A 27,764-nucleotide genomic window follows, 5' to 3' on the forward strand; every position below is an offset into this window, starting at 1 on the left:
TCACGGGTATGACATCATCCTAAAAGGCTCAGGAAAATCGAGGTCCAAATCGTTTCTTACTCTAAGAAATGCGGGGCCGAAACGGATGGAGATCAAGAAAATAGGGGCCAAGAACTCATGCTCATTCAACTTGGGACCGAGGGTCGCATCATTATAGACTTGATCTAAGCTCAATAATTACCTAAGACCTCAAGAGGCATCATGTTAATCAGTAAAGAACCTAAGGGTTCATTGCGTTCTAAGTTCGAACCAACACTCAGGCCGATAATTCGGGTTGTATAAGCAAATTTTCTATAAATAAAGGAAAATGAAATTCATCACAAACCAAGGTCGAAACAAAAGTTCCTTTGTATTCATAAGGCACATTTACAAAACTCCCCCATGGAACCCTTACATAAAATAAAGAAATTAAAGAGCACCTAATCTATTGTCGGGGTCACTCGCTCGGAGGCAGCATCCACTGGAACTACATCTTCGGTGGTCTGACCTTCGGTAGCCTGATCTTTAGGGGCCTCTTCTCCCTTGGGGACTTCATATTCGTCCTCCCCACTCTCGGAGCCGCTGACAGAATCTTCATCAGTAGAGAGCAAATGCATCTGCCTCTTCTTCCAAAGCCTTCACTTTTCTGCAGAGAGGTCAAAGCCTTTGGCATGTACTTTCTCGAGAGTTTGCTTTCGAGATTCCAGCCGAGCATGATTGACGAAGCAAGATAACTTAAGCTCAGTTGTAGTAGATATCTCCCTAACCCGAGCATTGACAGCTGCAACATCGGTTCGATATAAAGACATGAACGCATCAGCTTCGGAGTTAACCTTAGACAACTCAGCGGCCGTCTCAGTATGAAGCTCCATAAATTTACGACCCTCCTCGTTTGCATTCCGAAGCTGGCTCTTGGCCGAGGCCATCTGTTCCCGAGGACTGTCTTTTTCGGAGGCCAAGCAATCCATACTTTGCTTTCACCCGAGGATTTCAGCCTCTTTGGTCTTAAGCTCCTCCCGAAGTTGCTCCGCCTGGTCGGCCTTCTCCTGGAACTGCAAAAGTGGAACATTAGACGCCGAAACAAACAAGCACAAAATGCGCCCACGAAGGCTATATTACCTTTTCAAAGAGCTCGGCCCGCTCTTGGGAAGCTTTCACCGAACTTGCTCGAAGATCATCGAGTTCACCCTCTCTTTTGGCATAGAGAGCCTTAAGTCCATCCATCTCTGACATAAGCTTCCTGAGCTCGTCTTCACTTCGGGCAAGCTCAGCTCGAGACTTGGAAAAAGCTTGATCAAAGAGAATCACAGACTAAGCACAAAGGAAGGAGGTCAGAAAAGCAAGAACCTAACTCTAAATGTAGTTATCAAGTCAAAGTTTACCTGCTTTCGGAGCTTCTCGGCCTCTTCAAGGAAGAACGAGGCATCAAGATCGGGACCCTCCTTGATCCTGGCAAGGCATTCGCCGAAAATGTCATTCTCTCCGTGGGATGTTCCCACATCAGGAGTCTTCATATCTTGGGCATCCCGTATTTGCCCCTCAGAAAACGATTGGCCTGCTGGAGAGTCATTCACGTCAATCACCCTAAGCGGCTCAATCGGGGCCTTCTCCCGCCTTCGAGGAACCTCAGGGCTGGGTTCTCTAAGTTTATCGACCAAGTGCCCTTTAGGACGAGGTGCTTCCATTCCACTAGTCGGTTCGAGAACGTTCCTCGAGCCCCCCCCCCCCCCGGAACTTCCTCAGCTTGAGGATGAACCGCTTCGGTGGCCTCCGCTCAGCAGCCTTTGAAGGATCGATGCTTCCTCTTCTCCGAGTTATTAATGGGCGAGCATCTTTGCCCTGGATCTCATCTCTCTCTTCGTCCTCAACACGAAGACATGCAACAGCTTCCGGAGTCAAGGCCACCGTATCGGCCCTAGGTTTTCGAAGCTTGTCCCTTTTAGGCTTCGGGGATTCCGCCGGTGACCCTTTCCTTCTTATGTTGTCCTTGGCAGGTTTCTTGATTCTTTTAAAAATAAAGACAATTCAACTCGAAGCCTTTAAATCCTTAGTAATCCTCAACTTAATTCCTTTTGTTACAATTAGCACGTATAATCAAATAACGGTGTTCACAAAGCATGGTGTAAACCTAAAACTACCCGGACATAACAGGAATAGTAGCTACGTATGGACTCTCGTCACCTCGTGCGTACGTAGCCCCACAAAGAAACACACATTAATTAAGTTCACCTATGGGGAAATTCCCCTCTTACAAGGTTAGAAAAGAGACTTACCTCGTCTCAAAGTCTATTTCCAAACTCAAGAATGTGCTCAAACCCTCAAACCGGAGCCGAACAATCCAAAACTCCAAAAGCTAGGTGGAAATCCCTTTCAAGAAGCTCCAATAATCGCCCAAAGAGTGAGAGAAAACGAGTGAAATGTCTTAAGTCCCGTATTTATTGAACCTCACTGCCCCAACAATTTTTGCACCTGCGGTGCATAGGCCGCACCTACGGATCCGCTTCTGCGGGCCAGGTGTCCGCTTCTACGGAATTGGCGACCTGCGGATGGGCTCCCGCTTCTGCGTAGAGGGAACTGCATATGTGGAACCTGGCTGGCTATCCTTGGATCACATCTGCGGGGCTTGGCTTGCACCTGCGAGCTCGCACCTGTGGAAATATGCGGTTACACCAGAACTGGTGCACTGGCAGCCCTGTTGAGTTTCAAACTCAACTCGTGTATCGTCCGAATGGCACCCGGGGCCCCCGGGGCCCCGTCCAAACATACCAAAAAGTTTAGAATCATAAAATGGACTCGATCGAACTCACAGAACGCCCGAAACAACATTAAAACTAAGAATCACACCCTAGAACCAATTGAATCAAAGTTAAGAACTTCAAGTTCTTCAATTTACTTCCAATGCGTCGAAACGTACTTATACTACTCGGAATGACACCAAATTTTGCGTGCAAGTCTTAAATGACATTACGGAACTATTCTCAGTCTCGGAATCCCATTCGACCTTGATATCACCAAAACCCGCTCCAAACCAAATTTTTAAGAACTTCAAAATCCTTCAATAACCAACTTTCACTATTAGGCGCCAAAATGCTCCCGGGTCATCCAAAACCCGATCCGAGCATACGCCCAAGTCCGAAATCATCATACGAACCTACTGGAGCCATCAAATTCCGATTCTGAGGTCGTTTACCCAAAATGTTGACCAAAGTCAAACTTGGCCTTTTAAGCCAACCTTAAGGAACTAAGTATTTCGATTTCAACCCGAATTCTTCCAAATATCGAACTAACCATCCCCGCTAGTCATAAATCAATAAAAGCAAGTACGGAAAGTCTTATTTAGGAGAACGAGGTTCTAGAAAATAAAACGACCGGTCGGGTCGTTACAGGAAGTTAGTTGCTCTATTTAGTACTCCTATTTATTTTGGGGATAAGCGAGGAACTCTATGCCCGAGCAACCCAAAAAGTACTTCTGTAGAGAATTCATAAACTTGCAACATATTTGGTCAGGAAAAATTTATCGAAAAATGCTCTTTCTAAAAGTGTTTTTCGAAAAAGTACTTTTGGATAGAAGCAGTTTGTGTTTGACTAATCAATCTGAAAAGCACTTTTGAGTAATAGTTTGTGTTTGGCCAAACTTTTCAAAAAGTGCTTGAAGTATCAAATTACGAATAAGACAATAATATATTTACTTAGTAGTTAATATTATAAGTAAATAAATAATCACAAAAATTTATTATTAAAGACAATAATGAAATCTTTTCAAAGTAAAATATGAAAATAAAATTTAAAAGCACTTTAATTCCTGTAAGATTATTTAAATATATTTAAAAATTATTCTATAAATATAAAAGCATTCACCTCTGAAGTTACTGTATATTAAAAAGCTATCCTAAAAATAAGAAGAAATGCATATATATTAATATCCTAAGTATTTAGGTTTAAAATAAGTAAGGTTATTTTGGTATATACTATATTTTATTAAGGGTATTTTTGATAAGAAAAAAAATTAAAACTGCTTCTGCTTCTAGGGAAAACTATTGGTTTAGTTGGATTATGGATTTCCAGAGTACTCAACTTTATTTTGTCTTCTTAGTTATCCAAAGATTGTTAATTTTTGGTTAACTAAGAATTTTTTTTAAAAGTTAAGTTGCTTATTATAAATGCACAATAGGAAATTTAATAAGAAAGTGTAGGTTAGAATAGTCAAGTTGGTTTGCTCAGTCAAGTTAGGGCACCATGTGTTGATCGTAACTTGATCATAAACGGGTCGAGACACTTTATAGCTTTTATTTTGTTCATCCGATGGTAATAATAAAAAGAAGCATGAAGCAAAACAGTCTGAAGGCAAAGATACAATCTCAACCAATGTTAAAGTAGAAATTTTCATTTGTAGGCTCAACTTTTGTGTTTGTCTCATGATAAAAGCGCATAAATATTAATGATGGTAAAACTTTGCCCAGAACTGTTATCAGTGACCTTGTAAAATGGTCACAAGGAGATGCAAGTTTGTCTTTTTATCTAAATAAAAACTTCAGAATATTACAATAATATAATTTTAAATTTGAAGATTTTAATTATGAGTGGTTAAACCAAGACAGTCTAAAGTTTTGATTTTACGTTTATGTAAGGCCCCATAAATTTACCTAAAACCTGACTTTTTGTGGTATTGAGATACAGACTTTTTGTGTTAAACAGTGCGTTGGGGAGTTTAAGAAAATTTTTGGCAGTACAAGGCATTTCTGCGGTCCATTCTGCGATCGCAGAACTAATCTGCGTATCGCAGATCTGTCATAGAGTGAAGCAGAAATGCCCAGTTCTAGAGGGCCATTATGCGGCCCATTTTGTGGACCGCATGTGACCGCAAATCTGCATCGGGACTTCATTTTTCTGGTTTTATAAACTTAACCTATTCTTATAAAACAAACTTCGGGATCATTTTAGAAGGTTCAAACTTATATTTTAGAGAGAGGAAGGTGGTCTAGAGTGAGAAAAGAAATTTCTAAGTCATTTGTTCATCAATCTTTGCTCAAGCATTAAAGATTTCACAAGGTTAACTCACAAGGTCTTCAACCAAAAGGTAAGATTCTAGCCCTAACCTTCAATTTCGAGATTTAACTGAAAATAGGTAATAAGCCAAGCAATTCTTGGGTGTGGGAGTTGTTCATTATGCATACATGTACTATCTAGGGTTGTGAGAAGATTGTTGAGCTCAATTGGACAGATTTTGGGTAGTGAAATAGAGGAATACACCATAGGAGGACCTTGAAATCATAATGACCACCTAGTGTTTGATAAAATGCTTAAATGAGTTGGAACCATGAACTCCTTCCTAATTTGTGTTCAATTTTGCTATATCTCTAAATAGATCAAAGTTGCTAGGATTCCGAAACTGTGTAGTGAATTAAGAAACGCTCAAAGCGAGGTATGTTGGCTAAACTCCTCTTTTAGAATTGAACCCCACAATGGCCTTGAAAGTCCCGTGATGATTATTATGAAATGATTATTCCGAATAAGCCGTGTGTCAAAATAAATATGCGTTTCAATATGTGTCCCAAAGGTTCTTGTTGTTGAGTTACTGTTTGAGAATGTGGTTTAAGTATGGGCTGTGTGTTAATATGTTATGATTTATAAATGTGATTCTAACAAAAGCTATCATGTCAATTTGTGTAAGAAATCACATGTGCCTAAGACCCTAAGTTGCTCAAATGTGTGTTTAAAGTCTTAATTTGAAAAGTCTTGTTGTTAATTATCCATGATTATATTTGAAAGTGAAAGAAAAGAGCATAAAATATGATATCCGGCCAACGTGCCAAGAATGATATTGCGTTATGGCCATTGGTGCCAATGAAATGAATGGCATGTAAAAGAATATGAAATGAGTGGTAAATCCTTTTAATAATAAATGGTTTGGGAGTATCGTTTAGTCACCGAGGAAGTGTAGGCCAAAATAACCTAACCCCGAAACTACACGTGCCGGTGTAGTAGTGATTGAGGGGTAAACCCCCATGTTGATGTGATGAGGTTGTTTTCCCTTATATTGGATGATGATGATGTGTTGAGATGTTTTCCCTTGAATGGGATGAGATTATTGCTAGCGAGATGTGACATGATGTCGATCCACACGACATTGTGTGAGACTGATTAGCCGATCGGGCTGAGATAGGACGCCATGCCGCGTACATAGTGGTATTGTGAGTGGATGTCTCGGGGTGAGACGACTTAACTGAGCGGGCTGAGATCGGACTCCATGCTAGAAACACAATGGTGTATCAGTGCTAAAGATCTCCTAACTTACAAAGATTGAGACTTACTTGAAATTACTTTTCCCCCAATTCGATACCTTGAAACCATTTAAGTCTCTTAATGAATTCATATTTCTTTATCCGTTTATTGTTATTCGTCAGATTGAGAGGGTGTTTAGTTTTACATACTAGTACTATTCCATATATACTAACGTCCCTTTTACCGGGGGCGCTGCATCTTTAAATGGATGCAGGTGGTTCCATAGCAGGTGGTGTTGATCCGTGATCATAGCATACCCTCTCCTCAGCTGACTTGGTGAGCCCCACTTCACTTTGGGGTACTGTATTTCTTGTCCTTTGTACATATCATTTTGAGGTATAGTCGGGGCCTTGTTGCCGGCACTGCCTTACCACTCTTTTGGTTCTGTTCGAGGCTCCATAGATATAGTGTGGGTTGTACCTTGTTTTGGGAAGGTTGAACCAACCTTGTTGTAGTTGTATCATTTGTTCCACTTTAACAACGAATGTATAGTGTACTGTTTTGGAGACTTGTTAATGACGTACTTATGGAAATTACTGGTGTTATTCACATGACCTTTTACTGTCTAATTAATGAAATGTATTCTTTTCTTTATTCATGGGTGAGTTGAGTAGACGACATTGTGCAGGCTTGCTCGACCGGGTTAACCCTATTGAGCGCAGGTTGCGCTCCACAAGCTCGGGGCGTGACAGTCTAGGTTTTCAAACTTCAAACCTTCATGTTTGAAGTTGGCATCTGGCATCCGATGGTCTAAAGTTATCCGTGTTAAGTTAGGGTTATGTTTAGGCAGAATAGCCTAAATGACACTTATACTTGTGCCACTTTGTCATGCCGGTCCCCAAACTTATTATTTTGCCAATTGAACACTTACACTAGTTCAAATCGTATATTCTAAATCCTTTGACCATTGACCGAGCTTATGTGGCATTGACATATCTGAGGTGGACAAATTATGTGTAACACACGCGTGTGAAGAGAGTGATACTAGTGATTTTTTTATTAAAAATGAATTAAACTAAAATCAGGCGCAAAATTGGGCCGAAAATCCCACCTTTCTTCTCGCCCTTAATTCATCTTTCCCCTCCACACTACTGTAAACAATGGATGAGCCTTCAAAGGCTTGTTTTGGTTATTGTTGCTGTGTTTCACTATTTGAATCTTTATTCGGATTTTGAAAAGGAGATTCAAAGGCTTGTTTGTTGAGAATTTTCGAAATTCCATTGCAGGTCTTGCGAAGAACAAATCTAGTGTTTGAAATCTAGTACTAAAACTCAGCTGGGTATTGAAATTAAGACTTGAAAATGCAATAAACATTTGTGTTTGAGGATCTAAACCGGAGGGACAAGCAGAGACGCCATTAAAGCTCGCTTGAAGCTTCTGGGTATGTATGGTTCGAAGATTTCAATTTTAAGGCTCTCTATGTTTCTGATTCCCCCTCTTTGGTCCATCTCTATGAGGCATCTCGTCGCCCTTGTGGGATTATGTCTAAAGCCCAATGCAGCTTAGTTGTGGACTGTGGATTTTCATTACTCATGCCTCACCCGTGTTTCACAATTTCACATTGAATTATGGAGTGAAAAGGCTTGATCTTGGTGGGAAAGCTTTGAGCACTTTCATGAGGATTAGTGAGTTTACTGGAGCGTTAATTTGTTGGACGAGAATTTCCTTATGGATGATGTAAAAGAGAAACTCTGCTTTGTGTTGCTAGAGACTTGCAGATTCCTAGGGTTTTCTAAAAGATCCTATTTTTAGATAGTCTATTTTCCTATGTGGCACTAGTAATGACGTGGCATCCTACGTGTAGGAGATTATATTACACGCACTGGTAACCTATGTCATAAGTGTTTATTATATACGATTTGAACTAGTATAAGTGTTCAATTAGCAAAGTGATAAGTTTGGGGACCGGCATGACAAAGTGACACAAATATAAGTGTCATTTAGGCTATTCTACCTTATGTTTATCCAAAAATTCTACATAATGATGACTATTTTTAAATAGTTTTAAAAAAGCGGCTATGATTTAAACGTGCCAGAACAAGCCGTTATGTGGTGTCATTTCTTGCAACACAGAGAGAATAAAGCTCTCAGATTATCAAGATAAGAGACAAAAGACCATCAACAAAATGGCGTGTGGGACTCTCAGAAGCATTTTCCTGACGGAACCATGGAGGCCTCTTCCCCGGAAATCAACTCGGGCATTTTTTCATACCCAGAAATGCTCCAACACCAATTTAATAAGCTGTGGCTGTAAACTCATCAATTATAAAAGAAGTCAGTATCTGAAATGCTCTAACAATAAAAGCCCATTGGCATCTGACGGTGACCCTGGCCAAGGTCCTCCTCAAGAAGCTGTCCTTAAGGCCATTTCAGGTCTACCCAAATTCTATCTTTTTCTTTTAATTTAGTAATACAGGATAGATGTTTAACTTACATTGAATTTATTTAGAAGTGTCCAAGAGTGAAGGGAGGGTTGGGCAAACAACGAATGTCATAATTGGAGGCACGGTGCAGGATGATGCTACTAATGAGTGGCTTGCTCTCGATAAGAAGGTACGTTTTCCTACATGAATACAAACCCTTTCTTCATTTTCGCAATATTGATAATTGATTTTTTTTACTTGACAGGTGAATTCTTACCCCACTGAAAGAGGATTTACAGCTATTGGTACTGGAGGTGATGATTTTGTGCAGGCTATGGTTGTTGCTGTTGAATCAGTGATACAACAGCCCATCTCTGAGGTAAGTGAAAATGATAATACACTAGTTTTGCACCTATTTAGATTTGGATGACTATATTACTTAGACTTGGGAAATTTTGGGGATTACAAGACTAGCCTGAGTTGGTATTATCTTTTTCTAGTGCTATGGCGATGATAACCCATTGGCACATGCTATTTGGTAATAATTGAAATCAAGTTAATGAACTAGCTAGAACTTTGTGAATAAGTAGCAACTTAGCTATGTTATTAAGAAGGATCATCGAATTAAGAATGCTTGTATGATAAAGTAATAGGAGAGGTCGTGAGGTTGTCTTTGAAATGAGGTATGTCTACGCTTAGATGCAGTTTTCATTACAACATAATATTATACATTGCCCAACAATTTCTGCCATTGGTAACTTGCTTGAATATTGAGTTGGAAACGATGAGATAAAAACTCAAATGAATGTGAAGTTAAAATTTTCCTTCAACTTAGCAAGTTCATATGAGACATTAAGGCTTTAACGATCTTCCAGGATGCGGAACACAACTGCTCCTTGTCTTACCATAAGCTTCATTTAAAGCATTTAGCTTCAAAGAATCATAGTGTAAATAGCCCAGATGCTTTGGTCTAGTAGTAAGAGCACAATGCGTGATGTATGGGTTAGGCACATATCACGTGTTCGATCCCTTGTGCAGACAAAAGCACGGTATTTAAATGAGAAGAGTAGAGAGGACCTACTATCCACCGAGTTTCGAATCTTGCACCACTAGCTTTGGGGATTTCTCGGTTATTAAAAAAAGAAATTAGTGTAAGTAACTCTTAGTAGCTAGACTAAACTGATGAAAATTTTGATCGTCTATGATAGAATTCTGCTTTTTAATATAATTAAAGCTGCTGAAATTTTGAAAAACGAAGAAACGAGAGAAATGAACCATGAAATTATGAACTTTTGAGTTTCTTCAACTTAGCCAAGACAACCAACCCACTCCCTTAAACTAAATACAAAATGTAAAGCGTCCTTCACTAATTCCGGAGGCAAACTTTGAAGAATCAAGGAGCTGGATTACTGTATCCAAAATCCCATCAAAGATCGTGATGACATCTAATACGCCAATTAGGCGACCAACAGTTACAACTACCAAGTATTCAATAACAATAGAAAGAATTACAACAATATTCTAAATTAGGTTTACGCCAACAATAACAACAACATACCCAGTGTAATCCCACAAGTGGTGTCTGGGGAGGGTAGAGTGTATGCAGTCCTTACCCCTACCTGTAATAAATCATATACTGAAGTAAAAGTACAGAACAACATACACCCCCCAGATCTAGTGTCACCGAGTACATGAGCTCTACTGAGTGCTAAATATAAAGGTTTCAAGTAAATACAATACTGTTTGAATCAAGTAACAGTAATAAAGATAAGGAAGGTAACTCCAAGGCCTGCGAACGGATATGCAGCACTACCTCAAGTCTCCAATGTCCATAGCTAAGCACCTCTATGAACTCCGCTAGTACCAATACCTGAATCTGCATAAGAAGTGCAGAAGTGTAGCATGTGTATAACCGACCCAATGTACTCAGTAAGTATCGAGCCTAACCTCAACGAAATAGTGACGAGGCTAAGACATGGCACTTACTTTATAAACAGAAAGCAAAACAAGAGAAAAGGTGAATAGTAATAAAAGGGATCAAATAAGAGAACTAATAAACAAATTTTACGGCTATAACAGCATAAAGCATAACCTTATGAACCAATTCCACAAGGGAGAAGTAATATATAAAAAAAATAAGCACAAGATATTCATATCCATTGCACCGAGCAACCCGATCCCATGAAAATACAATTGCAGAGTGCAACCCGATCCAATGGCCATATCGTTGCACCGTGCAAGCCGATCCATCCATACTAAGCACATGTGTATCAACGACAAGCATAGTAGAATGCATAGATATAGATATGGGAAGATGAGTAAACATATTACACTACGGAAATGATAAGCATGACTAAGGTGCAATAGGAAACCAACATATCAAAAGACATCTCGTTCATGTCCTACAACAAGGCCTAAACATGGTCACTAACATGTGAATTATTGAGTGGTCTCACAATCCATTATAGCATAAGCGAATAATACATTGAAACGAACAAAAGCATGAATAAGACTATCTCTACCGGAGCATGCTATAACCTTGGCATACATATATACGCTCGTCACCACCCATATACATCGCCCCCAACGAACTAAGCACACACATAGCACATAAGGCCATTTACAAGTAGTTTCTCTTGAGTCGAGGTCAACCAAGATACTTGCCTCTTTCTGGAACAAGTTCAACAATTCAATACAGCTTTTTATTTAGAATTCACCTCCAACCGTCTCAATCTAGCCATATGATACTCAATAATGTCAAATAAAGTCATAAAAACCAATTCGAAGCAATAAACTTCAATATTTAATCTATTCTAAAAAGTCAACCCGAGCCCACATAGTCAAAACCTAAGTCTAGGACTAGATCTTGTTAACCCATAACCCCATGACAATAACAACAACAAACCCAGTGTAATCCCACTAGTGGTGTCTGAGAGAGTAGTGTGTACGTAGACCTTATCCCTACCTTTAAGAAGGCATAGAGGTTGAAACCAGTAGACCCTCGGCTCAGGAAAGATAAAAAGAAGGAGCAACAACAAGCAAACCAATCAGAAAACCGAAGCGAAAATACAAGACTAACACCAAGTAATACAATAAAAAAACCGAAGCAAAAGAAACAACAAATAATAACAGAAATATAAGAATAAGAAAATACAAGACTAATACTAATAGCCCGTCTGGCCAAGCTACAAAAATCAACTTATTTTGAGAAGTGTTTTTTTTCAAAAGTGCTTTTCTCAAAAGTACTTTTGGCGAGAAGCAGTTTGTGTTTGGCTAATTAGTTTGAAAAGCACTTCTGAGCAGCAATTAGTGTTTGGCCAAGGTTTAAAAAACTGCTTCTAAGTGTATTTTTCTCAAAAGTACTTCTCAAAAAAGTGCTTTTGGAGAGAAGCTACTTTTTTCTGCTTCTCCAAAACTACTTCTGCTTCTCCTCAAAAGCACTTTTTTTCCTTCCAAAAGCTTGGCCAAACACCTCAATTTTCGGCCAAAAGTGCTTTTGGCAAAAAAAAAGCACTTTTGGCCAAAAGAAGCTTGGTCAAACAGGCTATATGTAATGCACTAAAGCTACTGGTACAAGCAGGGACAATGCTCGGCTACCTAACACTCTACCTTAATTCTCAACCTCCACACTTTTCGATCCACGGTCATGTCCTCAGTAAGCTGGAGCATCACTATGTCTTGCCTAATCACTTCACCCCAATACTTCTCTGGCCTACCTCTACCTCTCTTTAGGCCCTCTAAGACCAACCTCTCACATCTCCTCACTGAGGCATCTGTGCCTCTACTCTTCACATACCCGACCATCTAAGTTTCGTTTCCCGCTTCTTGTCCTCCACAGGGGCCACACCCACCTTGTCCCGAATAGCTTGGTTTCTAATACTATCTAACCTGGCAATGCACGCACATCAATCTTAACATCCTCATTCCAGCCACCTTCATCCTCTAGACATGGAAGATCTTGACTGGCAACACTCAGTCCCATACAACATAGTCGGTCTGACCACCGTTTTATAGAACTTACCTTTAAGTTTTGGTGGCACATTCTTATCACACAAAATGCCGGAAGCGAGCATCCATTTCATCCACCCCGCTCCAATACGATGTGTGACATCCACGTCAATCTGCCTATTCCTTTGTATAACTTACCCAAGGTACTTGAAACTCTCTCATAGAGATGACTTGTGGATCAAGCCTCACGTCTTCGTTCACTTCCTGAGTCGCACCACTGAACTTGCACTCCAAGTATTCTGTCTTGGTCCTACTCAACTTAAAACCTTTAGACACCGGGGTCTGTCTCCAAACCTCTAACCTCTCGCTAACACCGCCTCCCGTCTCGTCAATTAGTGCAATGTCATCTACAAATAACATGCATCACGACACTTCCTCATGAATGTGGCGCATTAGTGCGTCGATCGCCAGGGCAAAAAGAAATGGGCTGACAGCTGATCCTTGGTGCAGCCCCATCATAACTGAGTGTTCTGAGACCCCTCCCATTGTCCTCATCTGAGTCTTAATTCTATCATACATGTCTTTAATAGCCCTAATGTATGCAACACCTCTAGCCTCCAAACATCTCCACAGAACCTCCTTCGGCACTTTATCATAAGTCTTTTCTAAGTCGACGAACACCATATGTAAATCCCTGTTCCTCTCCCTATTTCGCTCTAATAATCTCCTAACAAGGTGAAAACTACAAATCCAAATATGTGATTAGATTCCAAATTCGAGTCAAAATCGGTACTTAAAACCTCAAAATACACTCTCTTAAGTTGTAGAGAAAACTCCCAAATTTCACTTTAAAATTCTATATTCTAGGTGTAGAAATCCATGGTGAATCAAGATATATGATCAAATCAAGTAGAAATTACTTACCCTTAAGAGTGTAGTGAAGTCCCTCTTCAAATCTTTTCTCATTCTCCAAAACTCAAAAATGGTAAAAAATGAGCTAATTTCCGAAATTGTGACTTAAAATACCCCTGCCAGCACTACCTCGCGATCGCGATCACAACCTACGTGATCGCAATGCACAAAAGTCCAATGCCTAACCTCCCTCTTATGTGGACAGAGTCGCTCGATCACGAAACTTCACCTGACACACCTACGTGATCGCAGATGCAACCACGCGATAACGAAGCACTAGCCACCGGTCGTCAGGCTCCTCTATGCGATCATGAGAGACCCCACGCGACCACAATGCTCACTCAGCCAACACTTCGCGATCGCCGGCGTCTTCCATGCGATCACGAAGAACAAATCCTGACCTGCCAAACTTCTTCTACACGAACACGACCCAATCCCCGCGTTCCCGATTCACATAGACACCAGCAAATCCAACAATCTTAGGCATGTTGCGGTGGTCCGAAACTCACCCGAGCCCCCCGCGACCCCGTCCAAATATTCCAATAAGTTGATAAACATTAATCAAAGCTATCCAAGGCCTCAAAACACATACAGAATCATCACATCTAAGAATCGGATGCCAAACCACACATTGAACTCTCTTAGGTTCATAAGCTCTTAAACTACCAAGTGTCTGATTTATACATAGATACCTCGGATCTCCACCAATTTTTACATACAAGTTCTATTCAGCTGCACAAATCTATCCATAGTCCCGGTAACACCAATCGAAATCCGATAACATCAAAGTCAAATATTGGTCAAACTTATGAGCTCCAAAGATCCTTCGAAATGCCAACTTTCGACAATAGTGTCAACTCCTCCTAGGAACCTCCAAAACCAAACCTGAACATACACCCAAGTCCAAAATCATCATACGAACCTATTGGAACCTTCAAATCCCGATTCTGATATCGTTTACCTAAAAGTCAAACCTTGGTCATCTCTTACAACTTAAGGCTTTCAATATGGAACTAAGTGTTCCAACCACTCCTGAACCCCACGAAAATCAAACCACCAATCCCCGCAAGTCATATAACATCAAATGGACCTACATGAAGCAACAAATAGGGCATCGGGATTCTAGAACTCAAAACGACGGGTGGAGTCGTTACAATTACTGTCATAGGTTAAACCTGAGTGTAGTATGAACCATCTTTGCCTTGTCTTTGGAAATATAGCCATCATTCTTTTCTGCAGTATGAGCTCTTCCATTCTTTCGCAAACGAAAGAAAGAAACAAAAGGAATTGTTGCTATGGTTGGGCTCTGTGACTGACATGGGAGCGAATACTACAACTAACTAGATGAAGGTAAATAAAGGAAGATCCAGCTGCAAGCCTGCAGGTTTACGCATAAAAAGACAAAGAAAAAAGGGCTATAGTATCGTGGTCCTTGAGCTCAATCATGTTGGAGCTATTCCAAGCTGTATGGAGCAGGACGTGTTGGTTCACTTGCAGTGCTGCTACAGTTGACATTTTTTCTTGGTATATCTTTATCTCAATATTAAATGATTGTGGAATTAAATCCTAGAGTAATAGGCTTGACAAGTTTCTGCAAATGCAGGTGTTGACTTCATACCTAGTCTTTTGGTCGTGAATTGATCAATTACCTATTATGGCCCCTGTCTGAAACCTGCAACAATATAAGACAAAGAGGGTGTTATTTTTTACATTGACATACACAACACAAAGAAGAGGATCATATCAAGCAAATGTGGTGCAGATTTTCCTTGTATCCCCTAGTGTGTCTTATTAGGTTGTTTGGGATTCTCTACGAAATTTCTCAAAAATTAATGTTGTCACCCCCCCCCCCCTAAAAAAAAAAAAAACAAACAGAAAAAAAAGAAGAGGAAAAAGGGAAATGAGATACAAGCAATAGTTGACACTGAGTTAAAATGTAGCCGGTGGGAGAGGGGTGTGTGTTAACGTGCATGGATTGGGCATAAGTGTGAGCTCCAAAGAGAGATAATTCTAATAGCTGGAAAATGGCGAGCAGAGATGGTTTCTGGGGTTACAGAGAAAGAAGAGGTGTTGGGAATTATCAGCTTGATTAAGGAGATGATGTCACATAAGCCAATGATTCCCTAGTAAACCAACTATTTTGTATTGCTGGAGTACCAAATAATGTGTATGTCCCATGTCCTTATACAATAGACCTTGTCCCTAAGATCCCTGATTTATTTTTGAATGTGAAATATGTCATTCCAATGACTTCAAAGGAATCAGGAGAAACTGACTAGCCATACAGTAAGGTGTTTGGTCGCGTGACAGAGAGATAATCAAGCTAATCTACAAGTCCACGGCATCGTCTTGAATCCTCTAAATGGTGGGTGCCGGTGCAGTGGTTGAGAACATTTTTCTCAAAAAATTTTCTTGTGTGCGGTCCAGGTTCGAGTCTGTTTTGGATCACTAATCTTTATTTTTCTTCATCAAAAAAATCCTCTAGAGGCTCTCATTTCTCAAAACAAGTTTAACTTATCAATTTCTTCTAACATATCCAAAGCATACTCTTTTTTTGGTGAAATGATGATAACATTGCTAGAATATGTCCCGTTAGTGTCTAGGAGCCATTTTAGTTTACCCAAGTTTTTGGCCTGGACGTGACTAGAGCAATGCTATTTAGTTAACTAATATCTTCATGATCATACCTGTATGATAATGTTATCAACATAAACAGGCAAGAAAATACCTTCGCCTCGAAAAATGCTTGTAATAATACTGAATAATTTGCTCCACTCGAATGCACGCTAAATTGTTGGACAACAGTGATACACCACCCAAGCAATGTCTTTGGGGATTAATGGAAAATATAGAGCGATGACATAGTCTACACACTAGTTCAGACTCCCCCGTTGAGTAAAGAAGCACAATAATTGTTCCATTTATAACTTCTCAGAAAGCTTTCAATGTAAAAACACATTTAAGTGTCCAGTTGATGAAGTGGCAAATGGAACATGGGCTATATAAATAAGGAGATGAGCAGATGCAATTTTAGCCATCTAAGAGAAAGTATCAGTATAATCGATTCCATTTATCTAAGTGTATCCTTTGACACTAGTCGAGAGCTTTAAGACAATCAACTTTTTTCATCTCACCTTCATTGTAAACATCCATTTTTCATCTCACCTTCCTTTTAATCATCCAAAATAATCATCTTGATTTTTGTGATCATGTAAAGTAGTTTTTTCTTCAGTCTTACCTATGCGTAAACAAATGAGACCATTTGTTTTGTAAAGTAGAGATGCTTAGATGTTCCTAGTTATCAGAATAATTCGTGGATGTAAAAGCAATAAAAGGTTTTGGTATGGATTGGTGATACAAGTTCCGTGACTAGTGTCCAATTCCACTCATCTGTCCAGGCCTGCACATGACAGAGTCAACCAAGAAAGTTTCAGAATAGTTAATTTTTTGGTCAAACCTAATCGATATTAATTATATAGATATGCAGGTGCAAAGAGGATAGAAGTTAAGTGTAAAGTAAGGAAGAGGATGAGACTCATACATTCCTTTAACTATAGTTTTTGATGCATTAAGCTAAGGTGATAATCCAAAAGGACAAAGGAAATAGATTGCAGAGAAAATGTTTTTGTTAATTGAGCTGTGATTGAATGAACCAAAGTAGAATCCTTGATGCACAGGATGAAGACTGCATCATGTAAGCGAATAGATTACTACGCTGGCCTATGCTAGCTGCCTAGCAACTGGATGACGATGGCGACTCGATTGTCCTTGAACCTCTCTCTTTTTAATTAAGTAGAGAATAGTAGAAGAAAGGGGATCACATGCTGAAAAAGAGATTAATCTCTTTTAAGCTCCATTAGCTAACAACAGAGAGAATTCTAAGGCAATTGAAATTCAAAGGCAATGGTTTGAAGGCATTTAAACTCGAAGCAGAAATGCTTTAAGCAACTCAGATGAAGGAGAGAGAAATAAAAAAAGCACAAAATCGAAGCAAGAACTGAGCTGATGAAAAAAGCATTGGTATTTGCTTGAACCTAAACAGGCTAAACTGTTGAGATTGAGAGTGATAAATAGTTGGAATGATGTGAACAAAAGCACAAAATCGAAGGAAGAACTGAGCTGATGAAAAAAGCATTGGTAGTTGCTTGAACCTAAATAGGCTAAACTGTTGAGATTCAGAGAGTGGTAAATAGTCAGAATGATGCGAAAGGCTTGGATGATCTCGGTGGAATGATTGCTTTCAAAAGAAATCCGTATGAGATGGTTCACGCGCAAGGAGGTTGAGATGGCACGTAGGCTATGCACATACATCTTCCTGTGAGGAGCCGTTGCTTACAGTGCTTGGGCATCCAATCTGAGTGGTTTGTGCTGTTCGGAGATTGCTAGATAGTGTTGAATCGAAGAATCCTCCTTCGGACCATCTTTGCTTCTTTGTTAAAAATAGTTTTTTTAATTAAAAAAAATAACTGTAATCAAAATAGGGACTCAACATTCTAGTATGTGAAGAAATAAGGAAGAAACTTTTGGTATCTTTCCGACTTAATTATTCCCTAAAGTTATTAGGGTTTTAAATGGCATTTATCCGTGTTGTAAAATAGGAAAATATTTCATGATTACAAGCATGTACTCATCCCAATCGATATGTAACCATCCTAATTGATTCTTAACAGATATTCTTAATGGTGGTCAACTTAGTTCGGCTACATTAGCTTCTTTTATGGAAAATTTGTAAAATTGAGGGCTTGAAGAGCTCTCTAATGTACTAGTTTCTGACTGTCCGAGCAAGTACATTGCTGTTCCTCGAGGTCAAAATGCTAACCTTTAGTGACCTTCCCCTGCTAGTGGATGATTTTATATGTAGTGTAAGGCTTGTAAGCTCCAAAGCGTCAAGTATGCTGCCAATTGGGTGCTCTTATATATCAGCTCTTCTCAGGAAAATTGTAAGCCCAAGGGCTTGCCAGTTTCTGACTATCCGAACAATTCTGCTTTTCCTTGAGGTCCATACGCTGACCTTTAGCCAGTAGCCTTTCATTGTTAGCAGATCATTAAATGTGTTGTAATGTACTATCCTCCGGTACTTCGTGTAAGCTTAAACTTGTCAGCTTTTGTATATTAGCTCTTATTAGGAAAATTAAAAAAGGGGCTAGCCAGTTTTTGACAGTCCAAGCAAGTATACTGCTTTTTTTATGGGTCCATATGCTAACCGTTAGGATGAGACCTTTTGCTGCCAGCAGTTTATTGTTGTCACAACCCAAAACCATCTCTGATCGTGATGGCACCTAACCCACTTGCTAGGCAAGCTAATCATTGCAACAAGATAACGAATTACGAAATAATGCAAGTCTAAAAGCAAAATATCATAAATAAAGACTGCGCCAATACAGTCAATTCCCTAGAACTGGTAATACAGAGTCATGAGCTCTACAACAGGAGTACAAGTCTGGTAATATAAAATATTGTCTGAATAACAACAACAGTAACAGAAATGGGAATAGACGCAAAGGACTGCGATTGGAATGCAGCCTCGTCTCTCAGCAGCTCAACAATAATCCAGCACAGCTCTCAGCTAGGTCTCACACCTAGATCTGCACAATTAAGTGCAGAGTGTAGTATGAGTACAACTAACCTCATGTACTTAATAAGTATCATGACTAAACTCGGAAAGATAGTGGCTAGAGTCACCAATGATACTCACGTGATAAATTTGTACAGTTCATGATATGTACAAATACGCAGCGCTAATCTACACGTGAATGCAGGTAAAGCCAACGGTGCACATATAGAAGATATGTACTAGCTTCGTGATAGAATAACGGTCCAACATATAGAGCAGATATGCAATAATAGGCATATAGGCGGAGCTAGCATACGCATTACGGGTTCAGTCGAACCCAGTAGCTTTGGTCAAAATTATGTATTTGTCTTAAGAAATTTGTTGAATATGTACAAATTATTAATTTAGAACCAAGTAACTTAAACGGACTACAATGACGAACCCATAAGCTTCAAATTCTGGCTCCGCCTCTGAATAGGCATGTTAAGTCACACAGAGAGAGACATATAAAGAAGGTATGTTTGTGTATCATTTCGTCGACAGGAACAACATATGGAGGATATATGTTTAAAGAGGCATGTATACGAGTACAAAGCTAGCATATAGAGGAGATATGCAGTAAAAGTCATGTATACACCTAAGGATTTGCATATAGAGAAGATACACAAAAACCCAACACTCATCAGTTTTCCACAACCGCGTGTACCTTATCAAGCAGAAACATGAGAGGACGATCCTAGGGGATTGGATCCTTATCCACACGCTGCCATAAACAGAACATCCGCACGGACAACTCACGTGCCATAAATAGAACATCCACATGGACAACTCATGTGCCATAGTCATAACATCGGTACGGACAAGTCACGTGCCATAGTCAACTCAACCTGCACGGACAACTCACGTGCTGCCAAACCAATCCACAAAACAAAAAGTATATACATTATAACGTCAATGGATATCAAATCACGTACTTCTGGACTGATCAAATAGCATAATAACGCGTATGCATGTGCGAAGTGTACAAATACTGTTCAAATTAGGCGGTTACACCGCACAACAATGAGTATCATGTTCAAACAGGGACAAGCAAACCTACACATGATCTCTAGCGTGATTTACGAGGTTACGTAGTCATACAATCATATAAAACATGATATCAATTATCAAGAATCACAATATCCCAAACAAGGTATAACATAGCCCAAGAACTACCCGAACATGGATAAACCCCTGTGCCCGCACATACGTTCAAACCCATGCAGGTACGCCACCCTCAATGTGTAGCAAACATCAATAACTCAAGCAACTAGTGCCTCAACCAAGTTTAGGCAAGATACTTACCTCAAACGAGCCAAGTTAATACTCCAAAAATGCCTTCTCATGCAAAACGACCTCCGAACGGCTCGAATCTAGTGAAATAATACACTACGGTATCAAATAATGCTATAGGAAACAATAATGGAATATAAAGGCTCGATCTTTGATCAAATACACAATGCCAACCGGGCCCGCATCCCGAAACCCGACAAAAGTCATAAATTCAAATTACCCATTTTAATATGAGTCCAAATATACAAGTTTCACCAAAATCCAACTTTGAGTCGGGGTTCAAATTTCAAATAATCACTCTCCAAAAAATCTAGCACGGAACCCCAATTTTTCTCTCAAATCCATATTCCAAGTGCACAAAACAATAGGGAATCAAGATCTAACATCAAAATCAAGTGGAGATTACTTACCCTCTAAAGTATGGTGAAAAACGAAAATCCCCCCAAAAGTCGCATCTAGCTGAGCTCCAAATCTCCAAATAATGAAGAATGGGCAAAACCTTCAATATAACACTGTCCAGCGATTTTTGCGTTTGTGAACAATTCTGTTGCTTCTGCGGTCCAATGCTCGCATATGTGAGCTCACTTAAGTTCCCGACCCATCGCACCTACGCAACAAGTTCCGCTTCTGTGGAATCACGCCTGCGCAAAGACCTCGTAGATGCACCATCGCTTCTGCGCACTTCCTTTGCACATGCGGAATACCCGCTTCCAGCCAGGCTCCATATTTGCGGTCTCCCTACCGCTTTTGTGTACTCGCACCTGTGCACCATACCTTGCAGGTGCGAAAAACCTGTACCAGAACTGCCAACTAACCTCAAATTGATCTTAAACCCATCTGAAACACACCCGAGCCCTCCGGGACCCCGTCCAATTCATACCAACAAGTCCTAATACACCACCCAAACCTATTCTGGACAGAAGGATGATCAAGAAGGGAAATGATGTTGCTGTTCAGGTTCTGGTGCATTAGGAAAATCTGCTACCTGAGGCTACCTGGGAGGATTATAATTTCCTCAAGTCCCAATTTCCTAATTTTGAACCTCGAGGACAAGGTTCTCAAAATGGAGGATGGAATGTATTCGAGCTATTGGAGAAGAGTCTATTCTGTTCTTTCATAATTATTTAAATTACAGTCTGGTCCCTTATGTTGTTAAGTAGTAATTTTCGTTATTTATTTTTCAGTCCGTGTAGTTTCTGTTGGAGGGGAATTGGGAAACACGTCTTAAGTAGGAGAAGGTTAGTGCTAGAATGCATGGATCCTATGCTGGATTGTACAGCTATTTAGTTGTATTGTAACAGGTATCTTGGATATGAATGAAATCACAACTATCTTTACCCTAAATTTCTTCTATCTTCTCTCCTTCTTTCTTCTCCCTCACCTGTTCTCTCTTTCTGGAATTATCTTTACGATTTGAGCTCGAAACCTGCTCGAATCGTAACAACTTCATATAGAATGATATAGTAATTTCCAATTTCTATGCAATTGTATTTCCTTAAAAAGAAAAGAGTGGAAAAGTACAAAGGAATAGGATAAATGAGGATGTATTCATAGAAACAAAGGTACATGTGTTACAAAAGGAACATGTGTTTATGCCTGTAAGTGCATGGGGAGGATATGAGGACTTGGTTAAAAAATGTATAGGCAATAAGCAGGTTTGCAGCTCTATATCATGGAAATCTGAAACTATTGACTTCTAAATACCAGAGTGGCAAGTGCAAAATTCACTATTCTATTCATGCATGCGTCTTTTATTTAAACAGCAGAAAGATCAAATACTATGTGTATATCAAAATATTATGGGAACGATTAGTTAGAAGATAAGTTATGCTGGGATTAGTTATGTTGGGAGTAGTTATTCTGGTATTATTTCTTATTGCTTGCTTGATATGTCCTATTAATTTTAGGATTGTCAATTTTACTCCTGGGAACACTATTTGATCCCCTGGCAGGTATAAGTATCTCGATACTATTTTTAATTCTGGGACAACTTATTCCAGAATTAGTAACCAAACGAGGGATAAGACAGTACTAAATTTTAATCCCAGAGTTATTTTTGTATCATACCAAATTACCCCTATGTGTATACATATTCGTGTGCGCGCTGTTGTGTGTGTGGGGGAATTGGTCCAAAATTTGAGATGTTTCTGCTTTTCTATGCAGGGCAAGGTGAGGCAGAAGTTATCTTCAGGGGGGAAATATGTATCAGTGAACATTGGGCCAATTCAAGTTGTTTCTAGTGAGCAGGTATATCTGTTGCACCTTAAAAACGTCAATCTACTCCATCGTTTCCATCATTTTCATTATAATGACATGCGATTTCATTGCACTCTCCAGGTTCAAGCTGTATACAACGCCATGAGAAAAGATAACAGGATGAAATACTTTTTGTAAATGACTTTCTTCTGTAACCTTTGTATAGAATTGAATTACCTAGGCATGATGATGATTCACGCTTTTCGTTTCACCTTTTTTCTTCTTCCTAATATGTCCTAGTATTTAATATTGTAATTAATTGTTCTTTGATTAATTACGAAATAATTTTAGCCTTAAATTGAGTAGAATCTTTAAAAGATCATGAGATTTATATAGTTGTCGGTCTCAAAGTCAATAGTGATCTCTGCTTCTTTGCACGGCTGTCTGCTGACAGGAAGTATTCTTTCGTTTCATGACTTGGATTATGTTTCTAAATGGCAGCATCAAATTTCCAAATCTGATCTGGGTTTGACCCTACCTACCAACTGCTCCATGTAGAGCTCATAAGATTTTGACCATAACGTCTAATGCGTCCCACCTGTTTTTATATCCTAATGGTTCTCACTAGAATCATTGTGTTAGAATGTTCCACAGTGGTTAAAGGATTGTATTGTTATCTTCTTATATAACCTTGGGCAACTCACCTCATGAGTTAGTTTTTCAGGGTTGAATTAGACCTAAGGTCTATTTTCTTAATATGGGTTTGATAGCCAGATTCACCTTTTTCTCGATATATCTGACATTGGGCATCATGTAATATTGTCCACTCTTCAGATGTCCTATCTTGATGTGCAAAGGGGAGGAGGGGTTTTAGAATGTCTCACATTGTTTGAAGAAATGAGTTGTATTAAGAGGCGAAGCCATAATTTGAAGTTTGTGAGTTTAGTATTCTAGTCTTCTTAAGTTATTGGGTTCTAAACCAATAATTTATACGCATTAAATAGTTTTTTTTTAAGATAAATATAAAGTTTGGACCAAAGTTACTGAACTTTGCCGAACACGTAACTTGGTTTCTGGCTCCGCCCCTGGTTGTATCCTTATATGGTTTTGTACAATTTTAATTCCAAGATCCAGTTTGTGGGGTTGAGCTAGGTCAAAGATTTGATTTCTCTAAGCAATTGTTGCTTGGGGCTTCAGAGTGTCTTATAGAAGTGTGGTGTGTGTAGAGATATGTGGAGGTCAGAACAGTGTAGTATGAGACAATCTTAGAGGTGCTTATTTAAATGCATCATAATTCAAATGCCAGATTTGATTTTGTTGATTAAGCTTCCAAGTTAATCTGGGACGTCCTATAATGAATTTTCCATCTTCTAACAACATGGAGGTTGGAAGTTGTCCATAGCTCAATGGTGCTACAACTCCCTTTCAAGACAAAATGTCTTCATCCTCTTGACTCTTTTTACTCCCAGTTTCAACAACCACCCAGTGTAATCGTACGTGTGTGGTCTGGGGAGGATAGTGTGTACGCAGACTTTACCTTACCCCGGGGATAGAGAGGCTTTTTTTTTTACTTCCAGTTTCAACAACAGCCCAGTGTAATCCTACGTGTGTGGTCTGGGGAGGATAGTGTGTACGCAGACCTTACCCTACCCGGGAGTAGAGAGACTTTTTTTTTACTTTCAGTTTCACACAAGAAAAAAAGAAATATGAGAAGTGGAAACCTTGTAATTTTACATTGTTGATTAGAAAATGATACTTTTAAAGAAGCAAAGGGTTTAAAAATGAAGAAGAGAGCTCAAAAACATCGCCCCTCTCCCCCCAATATAATTCATGTACAGATATCTATAGAATCAATTGGTTTTTTCTGGAGTGTAAATACCCTCCCAGATTTTTAAGGAGCACGTGGCATCCTCTTATTGGACCAACTGACCCGCCCCAACTTTTAATTAAAACCCGCCTGACCCAACTAATAAACTTAGACCCATCGGTAAAATTTAGTCCATTTTCCCACCAAGCTTTTCATCTCCCTCAGAAAGAAAAGACCTAGGGTTCATTTCCATCGCTATTTTCAGCTCCATTGTAAAGTCTTTCTCTTTCTTGTTAACTTCATAGAAGGGATTGTGAAGGTTTTCCACCATAGCAAGTTTCCTCATGTCAGAAAGTAGTTATTCATCAAAGAGGAGGTGCCATTGTGGGGAAATTGCCAACCACTTCACTTCAACGACTCCATATAATCCCGGAAGGAGATTCTTTAAGTGCCCTAAACCTGATGTATGTATTATTTCTTCTATTCTGGTTCCATTTGATTTTTTTCGATAATTTAATTTTCCCACTTGTATTAGCCGTTCATAATTACAAGTTGTATGCTTTGTGTTGGTAGATAAGCTCGTGCGGTTATTGAGAATGGCAAGATGATGTGTTACCAGATCGAGCGCTCATTACAATTAACAATATGAATGACAAATTGGATGCCGCTAATGTTAAGCTCAACAATATGAAGTCGACGTTGGATGCGATTATTCTTGAAAGGGACAGATTAAAGGAAAGATTGGATGTCTTGAAGGCTTTAAAGAATTCAGAAGCGAACAAAGCTCGTAAATTGGAAGAGAAAGTCCTAAATATGAAGATCGTCATTATGATTTCATGGGCAATATTTATAGGATTTATTGCTGCAATGCTAATGAAGTGAAGTTGATATATGAAGTGCAACTTTTTAAGTTTTTGTATTGGTACTTAAGCTGTAAACATTGAAGTGTTTTAGTTATGTTTTAACTTGGTATTGGTACCAAGTCCTGAATATGAAGTCTTAACTTGGTGCCTTATTTTTGGGATATTAGGAAGTGTTTCCAGGTTCTTTAGTTCTGTTTTCAAATAGTGAACTTGGTGTATTAACTTCTTTCTGTAAATGTGAACTTAGTTTTGCTTGGTAAATATAAACTTGGTGTTTCTAGGTTCTTTAGTCTAGAATTGTTATCTACTTATTAAATGAGACACTGTCTATTTCATCCTTACTCATAAGAGTAGCAGCAAATTGGACTGCATATTAGTACACTGAAATGAGACACTAAAATGAGACAAATCTGCATTTTGCTTAACTTAGCAAATTTCAGTTTGATGGACTGTTGGATGCAAAATTATGACCCCCAAAAACTTATAGACCTTTGGTCATAATACGACCTCCAATTTACCATCAAATTAAACAAAAAAATAGCAGTTGATTATACCGTCAGAATGCAGTAACTACAAGCCCAAAAAACTTCAACTACCACACATCATTTGTTTCTCTTCCTTGGCACCAACTTCTCAATTCTTTGCCTACTTTGCATTTCCAATTGTCTTCCTGTAATAGCGGTTTTTCCCTTCCATGTGAGGCTGCCTGGTGAGTAAGGAAGATTTGATGGAACACCTAAACCATTATGATCACCTTTGAATGCAATTACCCTTGATCCTGAAGGTTGTGATAGTTGTTGTCTCTGCTGAAACCTTATTTTTTCTTCTGACACAACCATAGGCCTTATAGCTGGTTCATTTTCTAGTTCTGGATGCTCAAAAGCAGGAAATGAACTGCTTGAAGTCTCACTATAGACACCTGGTGTAGGCATGAAAATAAAATCTGGGCCTTGACTTGCTTGACTACAATGGGGTGCAGTAAGGTTGATTTCTTCTTGTGGATGTTGACCCACTTCTTCATCTTCATCAAGCATTCTTTGCCTTTTCTCCTTGTTGGGTGGCTATTAAACAAGTTAGAGATTTAGATAAATCCATTAATGGGTGAATGAAATTACTAAATTAATTCTTACCTTGTCACATCCCTAGCATTATGCTTTGTCTTTCCACAATTGTTGCATGTCATAACTCTTCCCTTCCTAGAAACTCCCCACTCGCCTTGCCTCTTGATTGCTTCATCTTTTTGCCTTGATCTCTTGATTTTAGGCCTCCCAGCCAACTTGACTAACTCGGGTGGTTTCATTGCTTGAGATTCTTCAACTTTCCAAAAAATTTCACCCCTGACTAGCTGCAATTTGTGTTTATAAGTAAGCATGTATGTTTCTTTGCTATACCACCAATTTATTTCCTTCAAAGGAGCAATCTTCTTGTACTGAATGGCTTTAATGGCATGGGGGCATGGAATTCCAGTGAGATCCCATCCCCTTCACGTGCATTTCTTCATAGCCATACTAACAGTGTGCGTATCTCCCTCTTCTCTAACTTAATATCCAAATTCACCATTGGAGTTAACAACACATCTATTAGCTATCTTCAGGTACTCATTGTATAACTTCATGCTATGTGGACTGAAAGATGTAGCCCATAAATTAGCATATTCTTCTCTCTCCCTCAACTGGTTCATAAGCTTAATCCTAATATTCTCAAGCATGTTAATGATTGGCTTCTGCCTAGCTTCTAAAATCCATGCATTTACGGATTCTGTGAAATTATTGTCAACTCTTTGGTTCTTACACACTGTGTCAAAATAGGCTCTACACCAAGCTTGAGGAGGATATTTGAGTAAGGCTTCTGCAACTTCCTTACCCATTTTACCAATGCTCTTCAATTGGTCCTTGAAGTCTTCCTCATATGAGCACCATGAACACCACCATTACAACTTCTTGAACTCATCTGTTCTCCATTTTTTGCACCAGTTTGCCTCAATGTGTTTAACACAATATCTATGATTTGACTCTGGAAGCACATTATGGACTGCCTAAATCAATCCCTACATAAAATAAATTCAAATAAGAACAGTTAAAGGACACAAATAAGATAGACCTAACAGTAAGGAAATAAATAACTAGAATGGAAAGACTACCTTCTGCATGTCTGACATGAAGGTAATCCCTTCACCCTCTTTGAGATCCAATGAACTTTGAAGCAATTCCAAGAACCAATTCCATGTTCTCTTAGTTTCCTTATCTACAATTGCCCAAGCTAGAGGATAGGTTTTGGTTATTACAGTCCAAACCAACAACAATTAACAATTGACCTTTGGCTTTCCCTTTAAGAAAGGTCCCATCCAAGCCAATGAAAGGTCTCAAACCTTCCTTAAAACCCATCTTAAGAGCATGGAAGCAAATATACATTCTCAAGAATCTTCTAACACCTTGAGCAAGTGCATCCTTTGACAAATTAATGATCACATCACTCCCTGAATTACTTTCTCTAAGCTCATTGGCATATGCCTCAATCTTATTGTAGCC

The 27,764-nt window shown here is 39.2% G+C and overlaps 1 protein-coding gene across 2 annotated transcripts; it reads left to right on the forward strand.

Moving 5' to 3' along the window:
- Positions 1-8,313: 8,313 nt before the first annotated feature.
- LOC109210602 lies at positions 8,314-22,928 on the forward strand. Of its 2 annotated transcripts, none has more exons than XM_019374046.1 (5): positions 8,314-8,634; positions 8,714-8,814; positions 8,890-9,003; positions 22,534-22,617; positions 22,708-22,928. In XM_019374046.1, exons 1-5 carry the CDS (start codon positions 8,388-8,390, stop codon positions 22,762-22,764), a joined length of 603 nt encoding a protein of 200 aa, XP_019229591.1. In that variant the 5' UTR covers positions 8,314-8,387; the 3' UTR covers positions 22,765-22,928. The 2 variants fall into 2 exon arrangements, with proteins under 2 accessions (XP_019229591.1, XP_019229590.1); XM_019374045.1 differs by having other exon boundaries at positions 8,315-8,634; positions 8,711-8,814.
- Positions 22,929-27,764: the final 4,836 nt, after the last annotated feature.

This window comes from Nicotiana attenuata, unplaced genomic scaffold (assembly GCF_001879085.1).
Source record: "Nicotiana attenuata strain UT unplaced genomic scaffold, NIATTr2, whole genome shotgun sequence".
NCBI classification, from domain to species: domain Eukaryota; kingdom Viridiplantae; phylum Streptophyta; class Magnoliopsida; order Solanales; family Solanaceae; genus Nicotiana; species Nicotiana attenuata.

Bases quoted from the DNA above. Each gene is read 5' to 3' on its own strand.
- LOC109210602 (XM_019374045.1), top strand. From the start codon at position 8,388: ATGGCGTGTGGGACTCTCAGAAGCATTTTCCTGACGGAACCATGGAGG. The intron at 8,635-8,710 runs GTCTACCCAAAT...GAATTTATTTAG, and splicing joins TGTCCTTAAGGCCATTTCAG to AAGTGTCCAAGAGTGAAGGG. The intron at 8,815-8,889 runs GTACGTTTTCCT...TTTACTTGACAG, and splicing joins GGCTTGCTCTCGATAAGAAG to GTGAATTCTTACCCCACTGA.